This window comes from Carassius auratus, chromosome 37 (assembly GCF_003368295.1).
Source record: "Carassius auratus strain Wakin chromosome 37, ASM336829v1, whole genome shotgun sequence".
Taxonomy (NCBI): domain Eukaryota; kingdom Metazoa; phylum Chordata; class Actinopteri; order Cypriniformes; family Cyprinidae; genus Carassius; species Carassius auratus.
The window spans coordinates 6,614,165-6,630,594 of NC_039279.1; the positions used below are offsets into that span (position 1 = coordinate 6,614,165).

The 16,430-nt window shown below is 35.4% G+C and overlaps 2 protein-coding genes across 2 annotated transcripts in view; one reads left to right on the plus strand and one right to left on the minus strand.

Annotated features, from left to right (window-relative positions):
• LOC113056003 (neurotrypsin-like) overlaps positions 1-16,207 on the plus strand; it is a 29,197-nt gene extending 12,990 nt beyond the window's left edge. Inside the window, exons 6-14 of the mRNA XM_026222432.1 lie at positions 1,126-1,273; positions 3,206-3,384; positions 3,626-3,767; positions 4,648-4,859; positions 9,689-9,830; positions 9,997-10,278; positions 11,219-11,341; positions 11,913-12,193; positions 13,540-16,207. Of these exons, the coding sequence (XP_026078217.1) occupies positions 1,126-1,273; positions 3,206-3,384; positions 3,626-3,767; positions 4,648-4,859; positions 9,689-9,830; positions 9,997-10,278; positions 11,219-11,341; positions 11,913-12,193; positions 13,540-13,874 (1,844 nt within the window). The 3' untranslated portion in view covers positions 13,875-16,207. The remainder of the gene's footprint in view (positions 1-1,125; positions 1,274-3,205; positions 3,385-3,625; positions 3,768-4,647; positions 4,860-9,688; positions 9,831-9,996; positions 10,279-11,218; positions 11,342-11,912; positions 12,194-13,539) is intronic.
• On the minus strand, positions 6,119-7,623 carry LOC113056006 (cannabinoid receptor 2-like). Its single transcript, XM_026222433.1, has 2 exons — positions 7,248-7,623; positions 6,119-7,169 (listed from the first exon to the last, which is right to left on the minus strand). Exon 2 carries the CDS (start codon positions 7,152-7,154, stop codon positions 6,198-6,200), a length of 957 nt encoding a protein of 318 aa, XP_026078218.1. The 5' UTR covers positions 7,155-7,169; positions 7,248-7,623; the 3' UTR covers positions 6,119-6,197.
• Positions 16,208-16,430: the final 223 nt, after the last annotated feature.

A 16,430-nucleotide genomic window follows, 5' to 3' on the forward strand; every position in this document is an offset into this window, starting at 1 on the left:
CATAATTACTATGCTAAAATTATAAAATTGCACAGAACCCAACAATATGCGAATATACTTTGTAACATTTATAAATACAATATATTTATACAAAATAACATTTTTGGGGGTCGGTAAGATTTTAAAATGTTATTCAAAAAAAGTACCTATACACATCAAGGCTTAATATATTTGATTAAAAATACAGGAAAAACAGTAATACTGTGAAATATAGGGGGGAGTTGTGGCCTAATGGTTAGAGGGTCGGACTTGCAACCCAAAGGTTGCGGGGTTGAGTCTCAGTACCAGCATGGAACAAAAATGGCTGCACCATTGCTCTGTGTGTGTGTGTGTGTGTGTGTGCACTTGGATGGGTTAAATGCAGAGCACAGATTCTGAGTATGGGACACCACATTCCAAATATGTTTACATGTCAGGACAGGTGACACAAAAAAAAAATATTTTTACACTTTAAAATGACCGCTTTCTATATGAATATACTTAAAAAAAAATATTTTTACACTTTAAAATGACCGCTTTCTATATGAATATACTTTAAAATGCCAATTTATTCCTGTGATAGCAAAGCTACAGTACATTTTCAGCAGCCATTACTCCAGTCTTTAGTGTCAAATGATCTTTCAGAAATCATTCTAAAATATGGATTTGCTGCTTTAAGAAACTTTAAAAAACTAATTATCAATGTTAAAAATTATTTTGCTGCTTTGAATGTATATATATATATATATGTATGTGTGTGTGTGTGTGTGTGTGTGTGTTTGATGGATAGGAAATTCGGTTGCACTTTATTTTATAGTAAGTGTACTTACATGTACTTACAATGTATTTATCTAAGAAAGTTCTGGTAATACAAGGTAACTACATGGGGTAGGGTTAGGTTTAGGTTTAGTACTAGTTATTACATAGTTATTGTAATTACTATAATAAGTACATAGTATGTACATGAGGAACAGGACTGTAAAATAAAGTGCTACCGGAAATTCAAAAGAACAACATTTATTTGTGATAGAAATCTTTGCTAATTTTATAAATGTCTTTAATGTCACCTTTGATTAATTTAATGTGTCTGTGCTTAGTGTTAATTTCTTTAAATAGGAAAATCTTACTGACTGCTTGACTGCTCAGGTAATGGACCGCCACTGCGGTTGGTTGGCGGGGAGGAGGACTTTGAGGGACGAGTTGAGGTCTTCCATGATGGGCACTGGGGGACCATTTGCGATGATCAGTGGGATGACATGGATGCTGAGGTGGTCTGCAGGCAGCTTGGATTGGGGTGAGTCAAGTGTAGAACTAATACATCAAATACTAATCTTTCACACCATGTCATAATATACAGTGGATGGTTTCAGAGTAATACATCATACGTTTAACTCCTACCTTTTCTAAATTGCCTTTTGCAAACATCTTGGCAAGGTTTTAAAGAAGCAGTAGCACATGTTGTCTCTTGTGAGGTATTGTCATCCTTGAGTGCTCTTATCTCGCTGAGAGGAAGATTGAATTATTTATTTTGCGCTGTTGTATTTTTTGCTCTCATACACCATCTCCATCATGTTGCTGTAAAAGTTGTAGAGAATAAAGACTGTGAGATGTCACATGAGCGCAGACTCACACCGCCGCTGCAGTGATGATATGCATGACTTCAATTATTGCAGCATTAAAGATACTGAATGCAGTGTTTGTTGGTTATAGTTAGAACATGTTAGCGTTCAATCCGAATCTGTAGTAAGAAGCATTTTAACAGTCTGTGTGTACCTTTTTGTGTGATACTGTACTCAGTGCTTCACAGGGCCTCTTGGATTCCCACTGAAACTAAGCAGGGTTGAAGCTGGTCAGCACCTAGATGGGAGACCACCTGGGACGTTTAAGATTAAGGCTGCTGTTGAAGAAGTGTTAGTGAGGCCAGGTAGAGGCAGCTAGCCCTGAGCTCCCAGAACATTGATGGGGACAGTGTTCAGCAAAAAGGCACTGTTTTTCAGATAAGATGTTAAATTGAGGTCCTGACTATCTAGGGTCTTTAAAAATCCCAGTGGCGTTTCTTGAAAAAAGAGCAGGGATGTAATACTGGAATCTTGGCCATTTTTCCATCATGGCCTCCTAAAATACAACCCCATAAAGTATATTTTTGACTGATTGATTGATTGACTGATTGATTGATTGATTGATTGAGGGAAGCTGAATAATAATAATAATAAAAGATAATCCAATTTTCTTCTTCAAAGTAAATTCAAGCTTTTGATTGCCATTAAATACTATAGGCCCAACCAAATAATTTTAGTACTTTAGATTATTCTATTAATTTATATATGTACTGTATTATTACAAAATGAGCAGAAATAAAGTAAAAACATTAACAAATAATTTTCATTTTCGTATATACAGCAGTTGTAACAAATTACATTTAATATTCTAATGTATTTAAAATCTAATTGAAGCAATTATGAAAACATCAAAGTGAGATTTAAATTGTCAACATCAAACTGAAATTTAATATAAAATTACGAAAATAAAAAACACGTTACAATTAGGTTCCCTTTGTTAACATTAGTTAGCTACATACTGTAAGTTAACATGAACACTCCTAAAGCATTTTAACATTTACTAATACATTGACTGGAGCTAACATGAACTAACAATGAACAGTTGTATTTCTTAACATAAATACAGTAACAACTGTAATTGCTAGCTAATAATAGTTTATACATTAAATAACATGAATTAATGGGACCTTAAGGTAAAGTGTTACTTAAAAAGTAATCTCACAATACAGACAGCAGATAAATGGTTTAGAATAGGATCAGGAAATGTTACAAGCCAGACTCAAACAATAAAGCTGGGTTCTGAGGGGCATGGTCATGGCACACTGTTCCCTACTCCCTTGTGCACAGGATAGCTGTTGAAATTCACTTCATATAAATAAATAATTAAACTCATTAAATTGGACTCAATCAATATAAATCCTGGAATCTCATTTCATTTTAGTTAAACCTGCACAGTGATGCACAGTTACTGGTGGGCAAGTTTCCCTTTCCATTTCTTGTGAATTATCAATGTTCCCTTATTCTCTATTCACTATTCCCTTCGAACAGAACATGTTTGCTCTCTTTGGATTTGAGTCTTTCTAAAGATGACAAAAGTCCTTTTTATGGCACTTTGATCAAAGATCTTCTTTGACTACATATATATATGTATCTTTGTGTGTGTCTAGGGGGATCCCTAAAGCCTGGTCATGGGCTCATTTCGGGCAGGGCCGTGGGCCGATCCAATTGGATGCAGTACAGTGCACAGGCAATGAGCTCTCTCTGGACGAGTGCCGTCACAGTGGATGGGAACAACACAACTGTGACCATATGGAAGATGCTGGGGTGTCATGCAATCCCTATACAGGTATTATCCTACACATAGACACACACATACAAACACTTATAGCCTTGGCTCTCTGGAATATCTGATTCTGATTGGTCATTCACAATCCTGTGCAGTTATCCTAATTATCAGGTTAAAATAAACTAGTTAAAATGACATAAGACTTAGTTAGTTGACTGTACATTATCACATCCATTGGCAATACAGAAACTGTCCAGAGAGGCAATGTGTGTATATAGTATGTGTTTGCATATTCATTCAGATGGCGTAGTGAGACTGGTAGACGGTGATAACCCATGGGAAGGTCGTCTGGAAGTATATCACTCTGGGGACTGGGGCACGGTGTGTGATGACAGCTGGACGGAGCAGCATGCACAGGTGGTCTGCAGACAGCTGGGATTCAGGTGCTATTCTTTAATTCTGCCACTAGCTGTGTGTATACAGTAGCTGTATTACTTAAAACTGAGGAATGATGTACTGTCAGAATAATTCAAACAGTTGGGCCTTGATTAATTTAGATTTTATATAAAAGACATTTGGTAATTTATTTTTAATCTACACTAATGTTAAAATATTTGGGTAATTAAATTTTTTTGGGTGTTTTTGAAAGAAGTCTCTGTTGCATTTATTTGATCAAAAATACAGTAAAAACCACATTATTGTGAAATATTATTTGAATTTAAAATAAATTAGAATAATTGTAATATTTTAAAATGTAATTTATTCTTTTGATTGCATAGCAGGATTTTCAGCACCCATTACTCCAGTCTTCAATGTCACATGAACCTTCAGAAATATTTTTTTTAACACTTTTGATCAATTGAATGCATCCTTACTGGATAAAATTTAGTAAAAAAAAAAGAATCTTACTGACCCCAAATTTTTGAATGGTAATTTTGAATAAAACAATTGCCAAAAGCTCACAATAAATAATTTCATATCATAGCATTAATTTAAATATATAGGTATAGAGAAATATATATAAAAAATTAATATTGTAGATCAACTCATCAACTTTTTCCAGTAAATCTTCAGTCAGTTCGTGCCCAGTATCAAATGCCTTAAGTTGGGAATATTATCAATAAGGGTTTGTTTTGCAACTGGCTGCAGGGATTTAGTGATTAAATCCACTTAGAAGTGTCCTACACAATAGTAGTAAGTGCCCAATGTGGGTGTATGGATGTCTCTACAGGATCTATATGTATAAATGAAGTATTTTGGGTGGAGAATTTAAAGTGGCTTTATGTTATTGGGAATTTATCATGAGTGTGTGTGTCCATGTAGGGGTGGTGCAGAGGTGGCTCCTGCTGGCGCTTTCGGAGAAGGAGCAGGGCTGATTCTGCTTGACGATGTGGAGTGTGAGGGCAGTGAGAGCTCTTTGCTGGAGTGTAAACATAGTGTGTGGGGTCGACACGATTGCTCTCATAGCGAAGATGTTGGAATACGCTGCCACAGGCTAGAAAACAACGAGGTACCACTGGCTCCAGAAAGTACCGGTAAGTTATCTTGAACACACACCAACATAAGCTTCAGTGTGTGAGTAAGGCTTTGTGTGAGGTGCAGATACATTTTGCTGATAGACTTCTCTGTATGTGCACCGCTTTGACCCTTTCTGAAATTCAGAGGGGATCTAAATGTCACTTGTTGACAGAGGCCAGGAATAAACACAGCCATTCTAGTTTCCCAAGTGCTTGCTTTTATTGATAAAAAAACTTCCATTTGAATTTCAATAAAGTATTGTGTAGCCCTTGGCATCCACAATGCTACCTTTGACATTTGACAGTGTAACATTAGAGAAACATGATTTATTTTCCCCAAACAAACAAAATTTCAATCTATACTCTATTATCATATAACACCAATAGTCTTTCTGCTCCCAGTCAGTGACATTTTGAGTAGGTTTGAATAGGTATGTTTGAAATCTTAGGTTTGAACGGGAAGATTCATCAAAATATTGTGGCTGTGTGTTGCTTATAATGTTCTGCTAGCATTGTTATTTAAGAGATGAAAGATTACAAAGTAAGTCGAAATTCATGATTTTATTGATCTAAAAAAGTTAGCCCTTTTTAAATGTTTCTTTGTATGGTAAAGAACATTATAGCCTTTGATGTAGCATTGGATTTTGCACGTTCAGTACGAATCAAAGTTTCCATGTTACAAGAAAAAAATTAAAATAAAAAAAATGAAAACAATTGTGACTTTATTCTAACAGACTTTATATATCACAATTAGTATAAGAGTATAATTGCAACTTTTTACACTAGTATAATTACTGTCAAATGAAACATACCCTTTTATTCAACAAGGATACAATAAATTGATCAACAATTATATTAAAGGTATTTATGATGTTTTTTCAACACTGATAAAAATAAGAAATATTTCTTGAGCATCAAATCAGCATATTAGAATGATTTCTGAGGATCTTGTGACACAATGCCTGCTTAATAATTACCTTTTTTTTATCACAGGAATAAATGAAAATATTTTAAAAGAGTAATTAAAAAAAGAAAAAGAAAAAAATATGATTATATATCTCACAGTAATCACCTGTAAAGTCTCACAACAAACAAAAAACTGTGAAAATTACTATTATAAAAGCAGATTGTGTATTCTTATATCTTTTCCTTTCTACCTTCTTTTTTCTTTTTACAGATAGAAATTAAATGTAAATAAAACTCAATACATAGTAGACATTATATTTCATTTTATGCAATATTTAATCCAAATTTAAGAAATGATAACTGAAAACAGAAGTAAAGCTGCTGTTGTTTAGGAACCAACACTAGGGGGAGCAAACACTTCTGTTCAGTAGCCAGATGCTGTTAAATGTCTCATACACTGGTATTAGTCACTAGCTGTGAACTACAACCATTGCATCTTCTTAAACCAGCTACTAATGATTTAAGCGCTGCACGTAGTTCACGACAGCGCAGGGTGTATAGCAATGGGTTGATGCCTGAGTTCAGCAGGCATAGTGTACTGCAGAAGGCAAATGCCTTTTGTTGTGCTCTTGAAAGACCTTTCGTAACTACATCTGTCATCATGAAGAAAAGGACCGGCAGCCAACACACTAACAGAATTAGCAGAACACAGCTAAAAGTCTTTGCCAAATGGATGTCCACACGCATGCGTGCTAGTTCTGGATGTTCAGCGGACAGATTGGCTTCATGTTTGTGGGCCATCCACACTATCAGAGCATAGGCCACCAGTATGAGGACGATCACCACCAACACGAGACTGGCAAAGAATGCCAGGTAGTTATGATTCACATATGGAAAGAGATCGGAGCATGACTGACAAGTTGGACAATTCCAGCCCATCAGAGGAAGGAAGGAAATGAGGGCAGCCGTAACCCATAAAGTCACAATAGCCATCAAGGCTCTTTTACGTGTCACCAGCACCTTGTAGGTTGAAACCTTGTAGATGGCATGATAGCGGTCAGCTGCCATCACAAGCAGACTTCCAACTGATCCTGTAAACGCCATGGTCACGGCACCCAGCTTAAGCAGATACTGTGTTTTCTCAAACGAGTTGCCCGGTTTAGAAAGGTGGAATTCCAGGAAGTTGATGGTGAAACAGCTGCATGCAATAGTGTCTGCCAATGCCAAGTTGCCCATAAACAGGTATGACGGATGTTTTCGTAGGTTCCTAGAGCAGCCTATGACAGCCAGAATGAACACATTGACCAGGAGGCTGAGAAGTGCGATCAACACACAGATGGTGCCGATGGCCACCTTCTCTGTGCTGTTTAGCACTGCGTAGACATTTTTGCAGGAACTATTCGTCATTTTAGTAATGGAAGTCTGTGAAAATACAGTATGTTGTATCATTTTAGATTTCCACAATTTCCTGTTTTAGTCATTTTGTAGTGTTTTACTCACCTGTACGGATCGGTTATGAATTGTGCTTCTTCCTTGTTGTGTTGTGTGGTTTGTTGTCGCGTCTAACCCAGTAACACCATGTTAAACAGAAAGAAGAAACGTTTAAAACGATATACATACCTAATATAGACACATACATACACTTAACAATAATAAATAGAATGTTTAAATGAATAATAATGATGAATTCATTGCCTTTTTTAGGAGAGCAGAAGTTTTACAGAGCCATCTGTCACAAAAGCGGTATTTTGAACAAGTGGTCAATCTCTGGTTAGTGTGGTTGTCAGCATGAAGGCTTACACAACTACAATATGTTATTTATACGGCAGTTCTGCCTGTTGAATGATGTATTTTGTTCATTTGACTTTCAGCATCTTTACCTTTCAGCATCTTTGACTTTTTCATCTCAACCAAGCTTTCAGGTTACTATTGATTCATATATTGTCACTGTAATATGGTTAAAAGGTTAAAATACTCCCGCTGAACAAGTTACACAAAATTAAATCTGTACTGAAGCTTTGAAAGTGTATGTATATGTATCTTCCTTTTCACTGAGGGTTAAATTGATGTGATACGTGTCATGTTGTGGTTTGGGCTACGCTTTCAGTTACAGAGCCTCTGTTTCACTTACCCTGCCTGTTTCAGACATACTCTGTCAGCAGTGCGTTTGCGGTGCAAAAGAAGCAAAGACTCATTGTGCTTACACACAGGATGCGTTTGCAGTCCGATCCATGGCTGTATACCACAAACACTACATTTATACATTGTTTTGATTTTAAATCCAAAGTTGTTACTGAAAAGTCTTTTTCAGCATCATGGTCTTCTTTTATCACAGTGCATTAACAATTTTATATTATTTTAAACTCAATAAATGTAAACTAGGGTGACCATATTTTAGTTTTCCAAAAAGAGGACAGTGAGGGGCAGGGTGTGGGCAGAAGGCAGGGTTTCACCTAACATAGCATACATAACGTGTACCTAGCAAGGTTTTTTTTTTTTTTTTTTTTTTTTTTTGCTTGTTTTGTTTTTAGAATTAATCAAATGAAAACATGTAGATAGAATAGAAAAGAATAGGGAATGTTAGTGTTAGAGGCTCATTTGTAAATAAAAATAAAACAAGTAAATAGAATAGAAAAAGAATAGATAATGCTTGTGTTAAAAGGTCATTACTTATAATAAATACAAAGAAAATAAGTAGATAGAATAGAGAATATTAGTGTTTAAGGCTCTTTTCTTTTTAAATAAATAATCAGTTAGAATAGAAATAGAATAGAGAGTGCTAGAGTTAGAGGGTCAAATGAAGATGAAAGAGCTGTATTTTCAGGTGTTTCTTGAAAATGATTAAGGACTCAGCTACTTGGATTGAGGTCATTCCATCAGGAGGGAACAGTTAATGAAAAGTCCATTAAAGTTTTATAGGTTGAATGCAAAACTTTCAGTAAAAGCATTTCAGTCAAATGTAATTTATGGAAAATTGCAAACCTTTAACCCACTTGGGAAAATCAACCCTGGCAACAGTTTAAAAGTAGCCCAATTGTGTAAAAAAAAAAAAAAAAAAAAAAGAATTCCCGAGATGCAAGATGTGCTTCCTTTACAAAAAGAGTTCATGAAATCGAAAGTGAGAGTGTACAGCGCAACGCTCAAGAGCGCCTCCCTGATGTGCCAAAATTATTCACAATATTTGAATGTTTCAAAGAGGGACACAAAAATTGCGGGAGCGAAACACATGGAAGCAATGGTGAGAAATTTTGCGGGATTAAGAAAACAGCTGAATCTCTTTTCATTTTTAGGTCCAAAAATAGGACTTGTAAGGGGAAAAGGGGAGGTATTGTTACCATATAAACATTGTATTATTGATGCATTTGACTTCTAGGTTTGTATATTAAGTTGCTCCAGCAAGTGGAAACACATTTAAACTTTTCTTACGTTACAAGTAGGCTATCACAAACATTTTAAATTAAAACTCACCATTGACAGAAACAGTCGACTTTAGTGCCTTTTCTTTTGCATTTAAATCTTTATTGCTAGCAGTCCTTTGGGTCTTAAAGAACTTTGTTTTTCTACCACCACAAGTGCATCTATTATGTTGCATTGTTTATCTAAAAGTGCACTTTTCCTGGAACATACTGCGTGCAGAACGCTTTAATCCATCAACATGAGTGTGTAAAAAAAAAAAAAACACAACGCATACACACTGCAGACAGAGTGTGCGTGTGAAACAGACGTAATACATTACACAAGACTGAGGTGGATGTGCTTCTTCTTTTTTTTTTTTAGAAACAAAATAATGTCTTTCGGTTCATTCCGTGTAACTGCCTGTATTATAATAAGCTTTAACAGAAAACTACTACTGAAAAACTACTTTCTGAACATGCACAGTACTCTAAAGTGACAATATCTAAGCTCTGTTCTCTATTTTGCTTGCTTTTGTATGGTTTCAGGACCTCTGGTACGATTGGCAGGTGGCGACGAGAGAAAAGAGGGAAGAGTGGAGGTGTTTCTTAATGGGGAGTGGGGCAGCGTCTGTGATCATGGCTGGAATGATGTCAATGCTGCCATCGTCTGCAGACAGCTCGGATTCATGTACAGATACATTTGCATCATTTGCACACAAAATAGCTCAAAAGCATCTCATAATCAGTAAAATGGAATATGATTTATTATTTCTCAGGGACAATGAATGCAGAGATAGCTGAGTAGAAGTAAAGTCTTGTAATGTTTTTTTGTTTTTTTTTGCTCTCTATGGCAGTGGGGTGTCAAAAGCACGACCGATGGGTTATTTCGGAGCAGGGAAGGGGACTATGCATCTGACCAACGTGAGGTGCACTGGGAAGGAGTCGCTCCTTGGAGAGTGCCCTTCTAAAGGACAAGACAGCCACGCTTGTAAGCATGGACAGGATGCAGGTGTGGTGTGTGATTATTTTCCTGAGCCGGAGGCTGACATAGCAGTGGTGGGCACACACACCTGCGGTTTGAGGGCCGGTGCTGAGAGACGCAGCAAGAGGATTGCTGGAGGATATAAATCTCTCAAGTAAGCAGTCATCAAAATTTTACTGCTGTTGAATCAGTTCTAGAACACATGTTGTGGACATTTGTTCAGATTGGATTGGACCTTTTACTACATATAAAGATCATGCTTAATTGAAGATGTATACTATTGTCAGAAAATGAATGCATTAAAATGTTTGAAATTATAACTAAAATAGTTTCTAACAACTTTCCAGATACTCCCACACTTGTCAAAAAGTACTTTTTTCACACAGAAATTGCTAGTAAATTTCCCAAATAATTACAATGAAACAGAAAGTAACACAACTTTGTGAAGTAGAAAAACTCAAATAGTATTCTCTTGTTAAACATGCTCCAGTAATCTTTAAAAAACGTAAAAAAATGCTAAATAAAAATAAATAATTATTTATTTAAAAATAAATAAATAAAAAGTGTGTGTGTGTGTGTGTGTATGTATGTATGTGTATATATATATATATATATATATATATATATATATATATATATATATATATATATATATATATATATACTGCAGTGCATATGCAATTAAACAGATTTTACCTCAAAGTCATGCCATTGCAGTGTTGTTATTGTTAACCAAATCTAAAACTATAAAAATTGTTTTTGGTAATTGTAGTAAAGTTTAAATAAAATGAAATATAAATATTAAAAGAAAAAGAAAAATCTGAGGTCAAATCAAATGAAAAAGAAAATCAAAATAATCTGTAATCAAAATAAAACTAAATAGAAATATACATATACATATATAAAAACTAAATATATAAATAAATATATATAAACAATATATAATAAATTTTAAAAGCTAAAAATGTATGTGCTTTAAACATGAATTGTGTTTAGAAGTGCTTTGATTGTTAAAATTCAGTGCTGACACTTTTTGTGTCTGTATGTGTTTGTTTGTTTGTGTGGGTGTTTGTGCACATATGTATACCCCACAGGGGTGACTGGCCCTGGCAGGCGTCCCTGTGGCTCAGATCCCAATCTAAAGGGAATCGGCCTCTGTGCGGAGCCACTCTCATCAACTCCTGCTGGCTGCTCACTGCAGCTCACTGCTTCACACGGTAAGAGAGACACCTGCTGGACATCAGTGCTATTAGCTGCGATGCCTAGGCTCATTGCTATGCCAATTCCATAATCATTTTAACTGATTTTGATTGAAATGAAATCACTGAGAGCACAACAATAAGTGGCCAGTTTAGAAGCATTGTGAACTGTGAACATATCTTCCAGATGTCATGGGTTAACATATTAAGCAGCACAACTGGTTTCAGCATTAATAATAATAAATGTTTGTTGGGCACCAAATTAGAATATTAGAGCATATTAGAGTGATTTATGAAAAATCAAGTGACACGGAAGACTGGAGTAATAAATGACTGGAGAAAATGCAGCTTTGCCATCATAAGGAAACATTATAAAAATCTTATCATTGAACATTAATGCACATATTAATGTGTACAAATCATTGTTCTGTAATGAAGCAGAAGTCGGGCTTGGTTTCAGAATGATAAACATAAGACAGCTCCTGTAAATCAGCACTAAAGTAACACTGAATTAAAATGAGATTAGCAGTGGAATCATTGAAATGGTAGTTTATCATCTGTAATATGAATGAATGTCTTGATTCTACAGGTTTGGAAGTGATGCTTCACGGTACATGGTGAAGCTGGGGGATTATAACACACAGGAGCAGGATGATTTTGAACGTGTCCTCTCTCCAGAGCGCATAGAAGTGCACAAGAAGTACCGAACAGAGAGCTGGGAGCATGACATGGCTTTGATCCGGCTGAAGGGCGCTGAGGGGAAGTGCGTGTCCTTTAACCCTCATACTAACGCCGCCTGCCTGCCTGCACCTGGCAGCATGTGGGGCAAGAGACCTGCAACATGTGTCATCACTAGCTGGGGAATGACAGGTAATATTTGGCTGTTCTTTTCTTACAAGGACACAATATGAAATGTATGTGTGTGTGTGTGTGTGTGTGTGTGTGTGTGTGTGTGTGTGTGTGTGTGTATATATATATATATTATATATATATATATATATATATATATATATATATATATTTATAAGTCTTAAGTCACTGGAGTATATTTCTAGCAATAGCCAAAAAAAAAAAAAAAAAAAACATTGCATGGGTCAAAATTATAGATTTTTCTTTTAAGCCAAAAATCATTAGGATATTAAGTAAAGATCATGTTCCATGAAGATATTTTGTAAATTTCCTACTGTAAATATATCAAGACTTAATTGTTGAATAGTAATATGCATTGCTAAGAATTCCTTAGGACAACTTCAAAGGCATTTTCTCAGTGTTTAGATATTTTTGGACACTCAGATTCCAGATTTTCAAATAGTTGTATCTCGGCCAAATATTGTCTGAACCTAATAAACCATACATCAATGGAAAGCTTATTTATTCAGTTTTCAGATGTATATAAATATAGGTATAGGTATAATATAGATTTCGAAAAATTGACACTTAAGAGTGGTTCTGTGGTCCAGGGTCACACACATATATGTATTATTTTATATAAAAAATCCGTAGAAAGATTTGGAATCTTTAAGATTTTTTTTTTCTACGGTTTTTGAAAGAAACTTGCATGCTCACCAAGGCTGTATTTTATTTGATGGAGTTAAAAATACTATAAAAACAGCAATATTTTATATTTAAATATATTTTTTAATGTATTATTTTTGTTCCTGTGATGCAAAGCTGAATTTTCAGCAGCCATTACTTCATTCTTCAGTGTCACATGATCCTTCAGAAATCATTCTAATATACTGATTTGGATCTCAAGAAACATTTCTTATTATTGTACATTTTTAAAACAGTTGATGCTGCATTATATTTTTGTAGAAACTGTGCTAAAGTACTGTTTGAAGGTTAATGCTAAGTAAGTAAGTATATATAATAACATTTTGAATTTGGTAATCTTTATCTTTATTGACAACTTGAAAAAATGCTAAATAAAATTACAAATAATATAATATTTGTAATAGTATTTCATGATATAACAGTTTTTACTGGACTTATGAGTTTTTAATCTTTTATCAGTTATTACGTTAAAGAGATAGTTCTTCCAAAAAATGAAAATTAACTTTCACTGTATGGACAAAAACATTTTTTCTAAATATGTACATATGTGTTCAACAAAATAAAGTCATATTGCTTTGAAAAAATATTGGGACATAAAGCCATTTTTGAGCAGCTGTCTCTTTAAATGGATTGCAACCTTATGTTTTCCCCTTATTTTTCAGACACTGAGCATCCCAGCACTCTTCTTCAGACCTGGGTACCTCTTCTGCCCTCGTGGCAATGTAAAAAGCGTTACGGCGAGCGTTTCACTAGCCACGACATGCTGTGTGCTGGCAGTATGACGTCTGACCTCAAAAAGCACGCTGACAGCTGCCAGGGCGACAGCGGGGGTCCGTTAGTGTGTCAGGGAGAGGCAGGGCGCTGGGTACTGACAGGGGTCATTTCCTGGGGTCACGGCTGTGGTGACCCCTCGTACCCAGGTGTGTATTCACGGGTCAGCCGTTATCTGCCCTGGATCGAACAGGTGACGCACAGCACCGCCCCTCTCCAGCACTGAAGCACAACTCTTTCCGAAAACCACCGGCCCGTCACACTTCAGAGAACCAGGACTCTGTGAAAGGAAAAACAAGATCCTGAGAGTGTTTGACACCTGCTATAAGCTTTGAACACCCTGGATCTTAATTTCTCTGTATTCTGTACAGTTCAGTTTTATGTCTTTAGCATTTAGAGATTAGGATCTTTCCTTACTCGCAGAGTCTGTGAAGGTTGACACTGTAGAATGCCCAGTGTGATGGTAAATGGACAGTTTACCTCAAAATTAAAGTTCTGTCATCATTTACCCACACACTAGTTCCAAACCCATATAAACGATGACAGAATTGACATTTTTGGGTGAACTGGCCCTTTAAAGAGCGTGATTCTACCGTGCATTTCAAATGTTTGTAGTGCCGTCCAGAGGCTGCAGTGCATGTCAATGTATGTATTGTATTTAAAAGCCATTCGATGCAGCTACCCAGGCCTTCTCCATGGTAGAGAATGATAGCATAAACTCTGCAAAAGCAGGTTTATTTCTCCTTCTGCAGGTTGGAAGAAAACTGAATGGATTCCTCTACTGTCCTTGTTTAACAGAAGGCTTGAACTGCTCCTCTAATCTTCAAGGAAACATTTTCAGTGTTGTGGATTAGACAAGTAAAATGAATCACGTAGGCTTGTTTTAGATAGCGGCAGTCGAAGTGATCTTTAAAGCCATGTGTCTTCTAGATGTATCATACATCTAATGCAGCTAGACGTTTTGATTTTAATCATGTACAGTAAATCATGGTATTTAACACATTGATTTACCAAGTATGCTCTGAATCACTTTTGATGCATTAACATACAGCTCTTAAAGATAAATGACTCAGTATGTTTTGTTTTGTCTCAGTCATAGTAGACGTTTTATTACATAAATGGCATTTAAAATTCCTAATTGTGAAACACCTAATGTGACTTTTCTCTTATTTGTCATGGTGATTTAGAATACAATGTGTGTTATTCTGTAAATGCAGTATGGCAATTGATAATGGATTTTATCCGTGCAACTACATTTGACTACATCACTTCTGATGTAGTGAAAGAACACGTTTGGAAGTGTGAGAATATTTTGGTTAACAGTCAGTTTGGTTAAGACTTTTCCTATTTGTTCTATGAACTTTATATTTTCATCCAGCCAGTGGGTGGCGATACAGTGCCATCTAATTTTCATATGTTAAACCCCTTTTGACTGTTTCTTCATTGCAGAACAGAATTTCAGTGATATTCATAAAAAAAGTTAGATTTTTGTATAAGAAAGAAAAACTTTAAAAATCAAGGGCTCTTTTAAATTGGTAATTAAAAAAGGCAATAGGCATCTAAGATGATGATGCATGGCTGATAATGTAAGAGCCAAAAGTATCAAATACACTTAAATTTGTAAGGCCAATTTTATTGATTGCACATTTGAACTTGAACGAATTGTGTAAAATATAAATGGCTGGGGCGAAAGTAATATGCCATTTTAAAAGTCTAAATGCTTATCTTGTCAGTTATATCTCATTGGCTGATATTTTCGTATGGGCATGGATGTCCATTTTTATGGGTGCAACAAATACGGATCACTCCCTAAAAACTGACTCAATTTGCTTGCAAGATCTGAAATGAAAGCTAGTTCTTAACATATTTATAACATTGTTCTTAACATATATTCAGCCTGCTTTACAATCAGTGCATATTGTCTTACAGATTACTCTAATAATCTGGTATTGCCTGTTAAATTAGTTAACAGGCATATATTATTAATGTATTCTTCATGTAAATGTAGCTATACCTTCCGATGGGCCTTCATATTTCTACAGCATTATATTGCTATTAAAACCATTAGGCCTACACATTCATCATGGATTCGCAAAAGAAAAGAAAAAAAGAGCGGTTTGGTTTGGATCTCAATTCACAATTTATTTGTTTATTTATTTATTTTACTTGTAGGTTTATTTTGGAAATGCATTAAATGCAAACCGGACTGAACTGAATGCTCCCCCTCTCTAAAGACTGACGTCTTTCTGTGTATTGGATGGTGCCTGCTTAGATCTTCAAAAGCCATTCTAAAAGTAAACTACACAGAAGACTGTTTAAAGCGGCCAATCACTGCATCAGAGCTTTGGGACTCTTCATCAAGGGCCGTGATAAAGAGCTCATCTCCCCCCGACACACTGGAGAAGGCTGATGTCTGTTGCATGTCATGCAAGCATCTGTTTGTATGTTGATGTTCTCAGTCATTACCAAGTCTTTGATTTTCTGTAAAAAAAAATCTGCTTTGAATATTTCAATGTGTGACAAGTGCCAAAATAAAGTGACCTCTTCTTGTGGCATTCACATGGTTTTATTATTTATATTTATTAGAAATCCTTTTTGAAAATTATTTGATAGCCTAAATTTGAAATGGATTATAGTTAGAATTTAATTATAATAAGATATTCAACCACTGAACTGTTCTGTAATGCAAAAAAAAAAAAAACATGGTAAGAAATTTGTTGTTAAAATAAATGATGTAATAATCTTAAATCGATATGAGTTTTAACTTTTGCTAGGTTTCTAC

Excerpts from the sequence above, each read along its gene's own strand:
- LOC113056006 (XM_026222433.1), bottom strand. The coding sequence starts at position 7,154 with ATGACGAATAGTTCCTGCAAAAATGTCTACGCAGTGCTAAACAGCACA.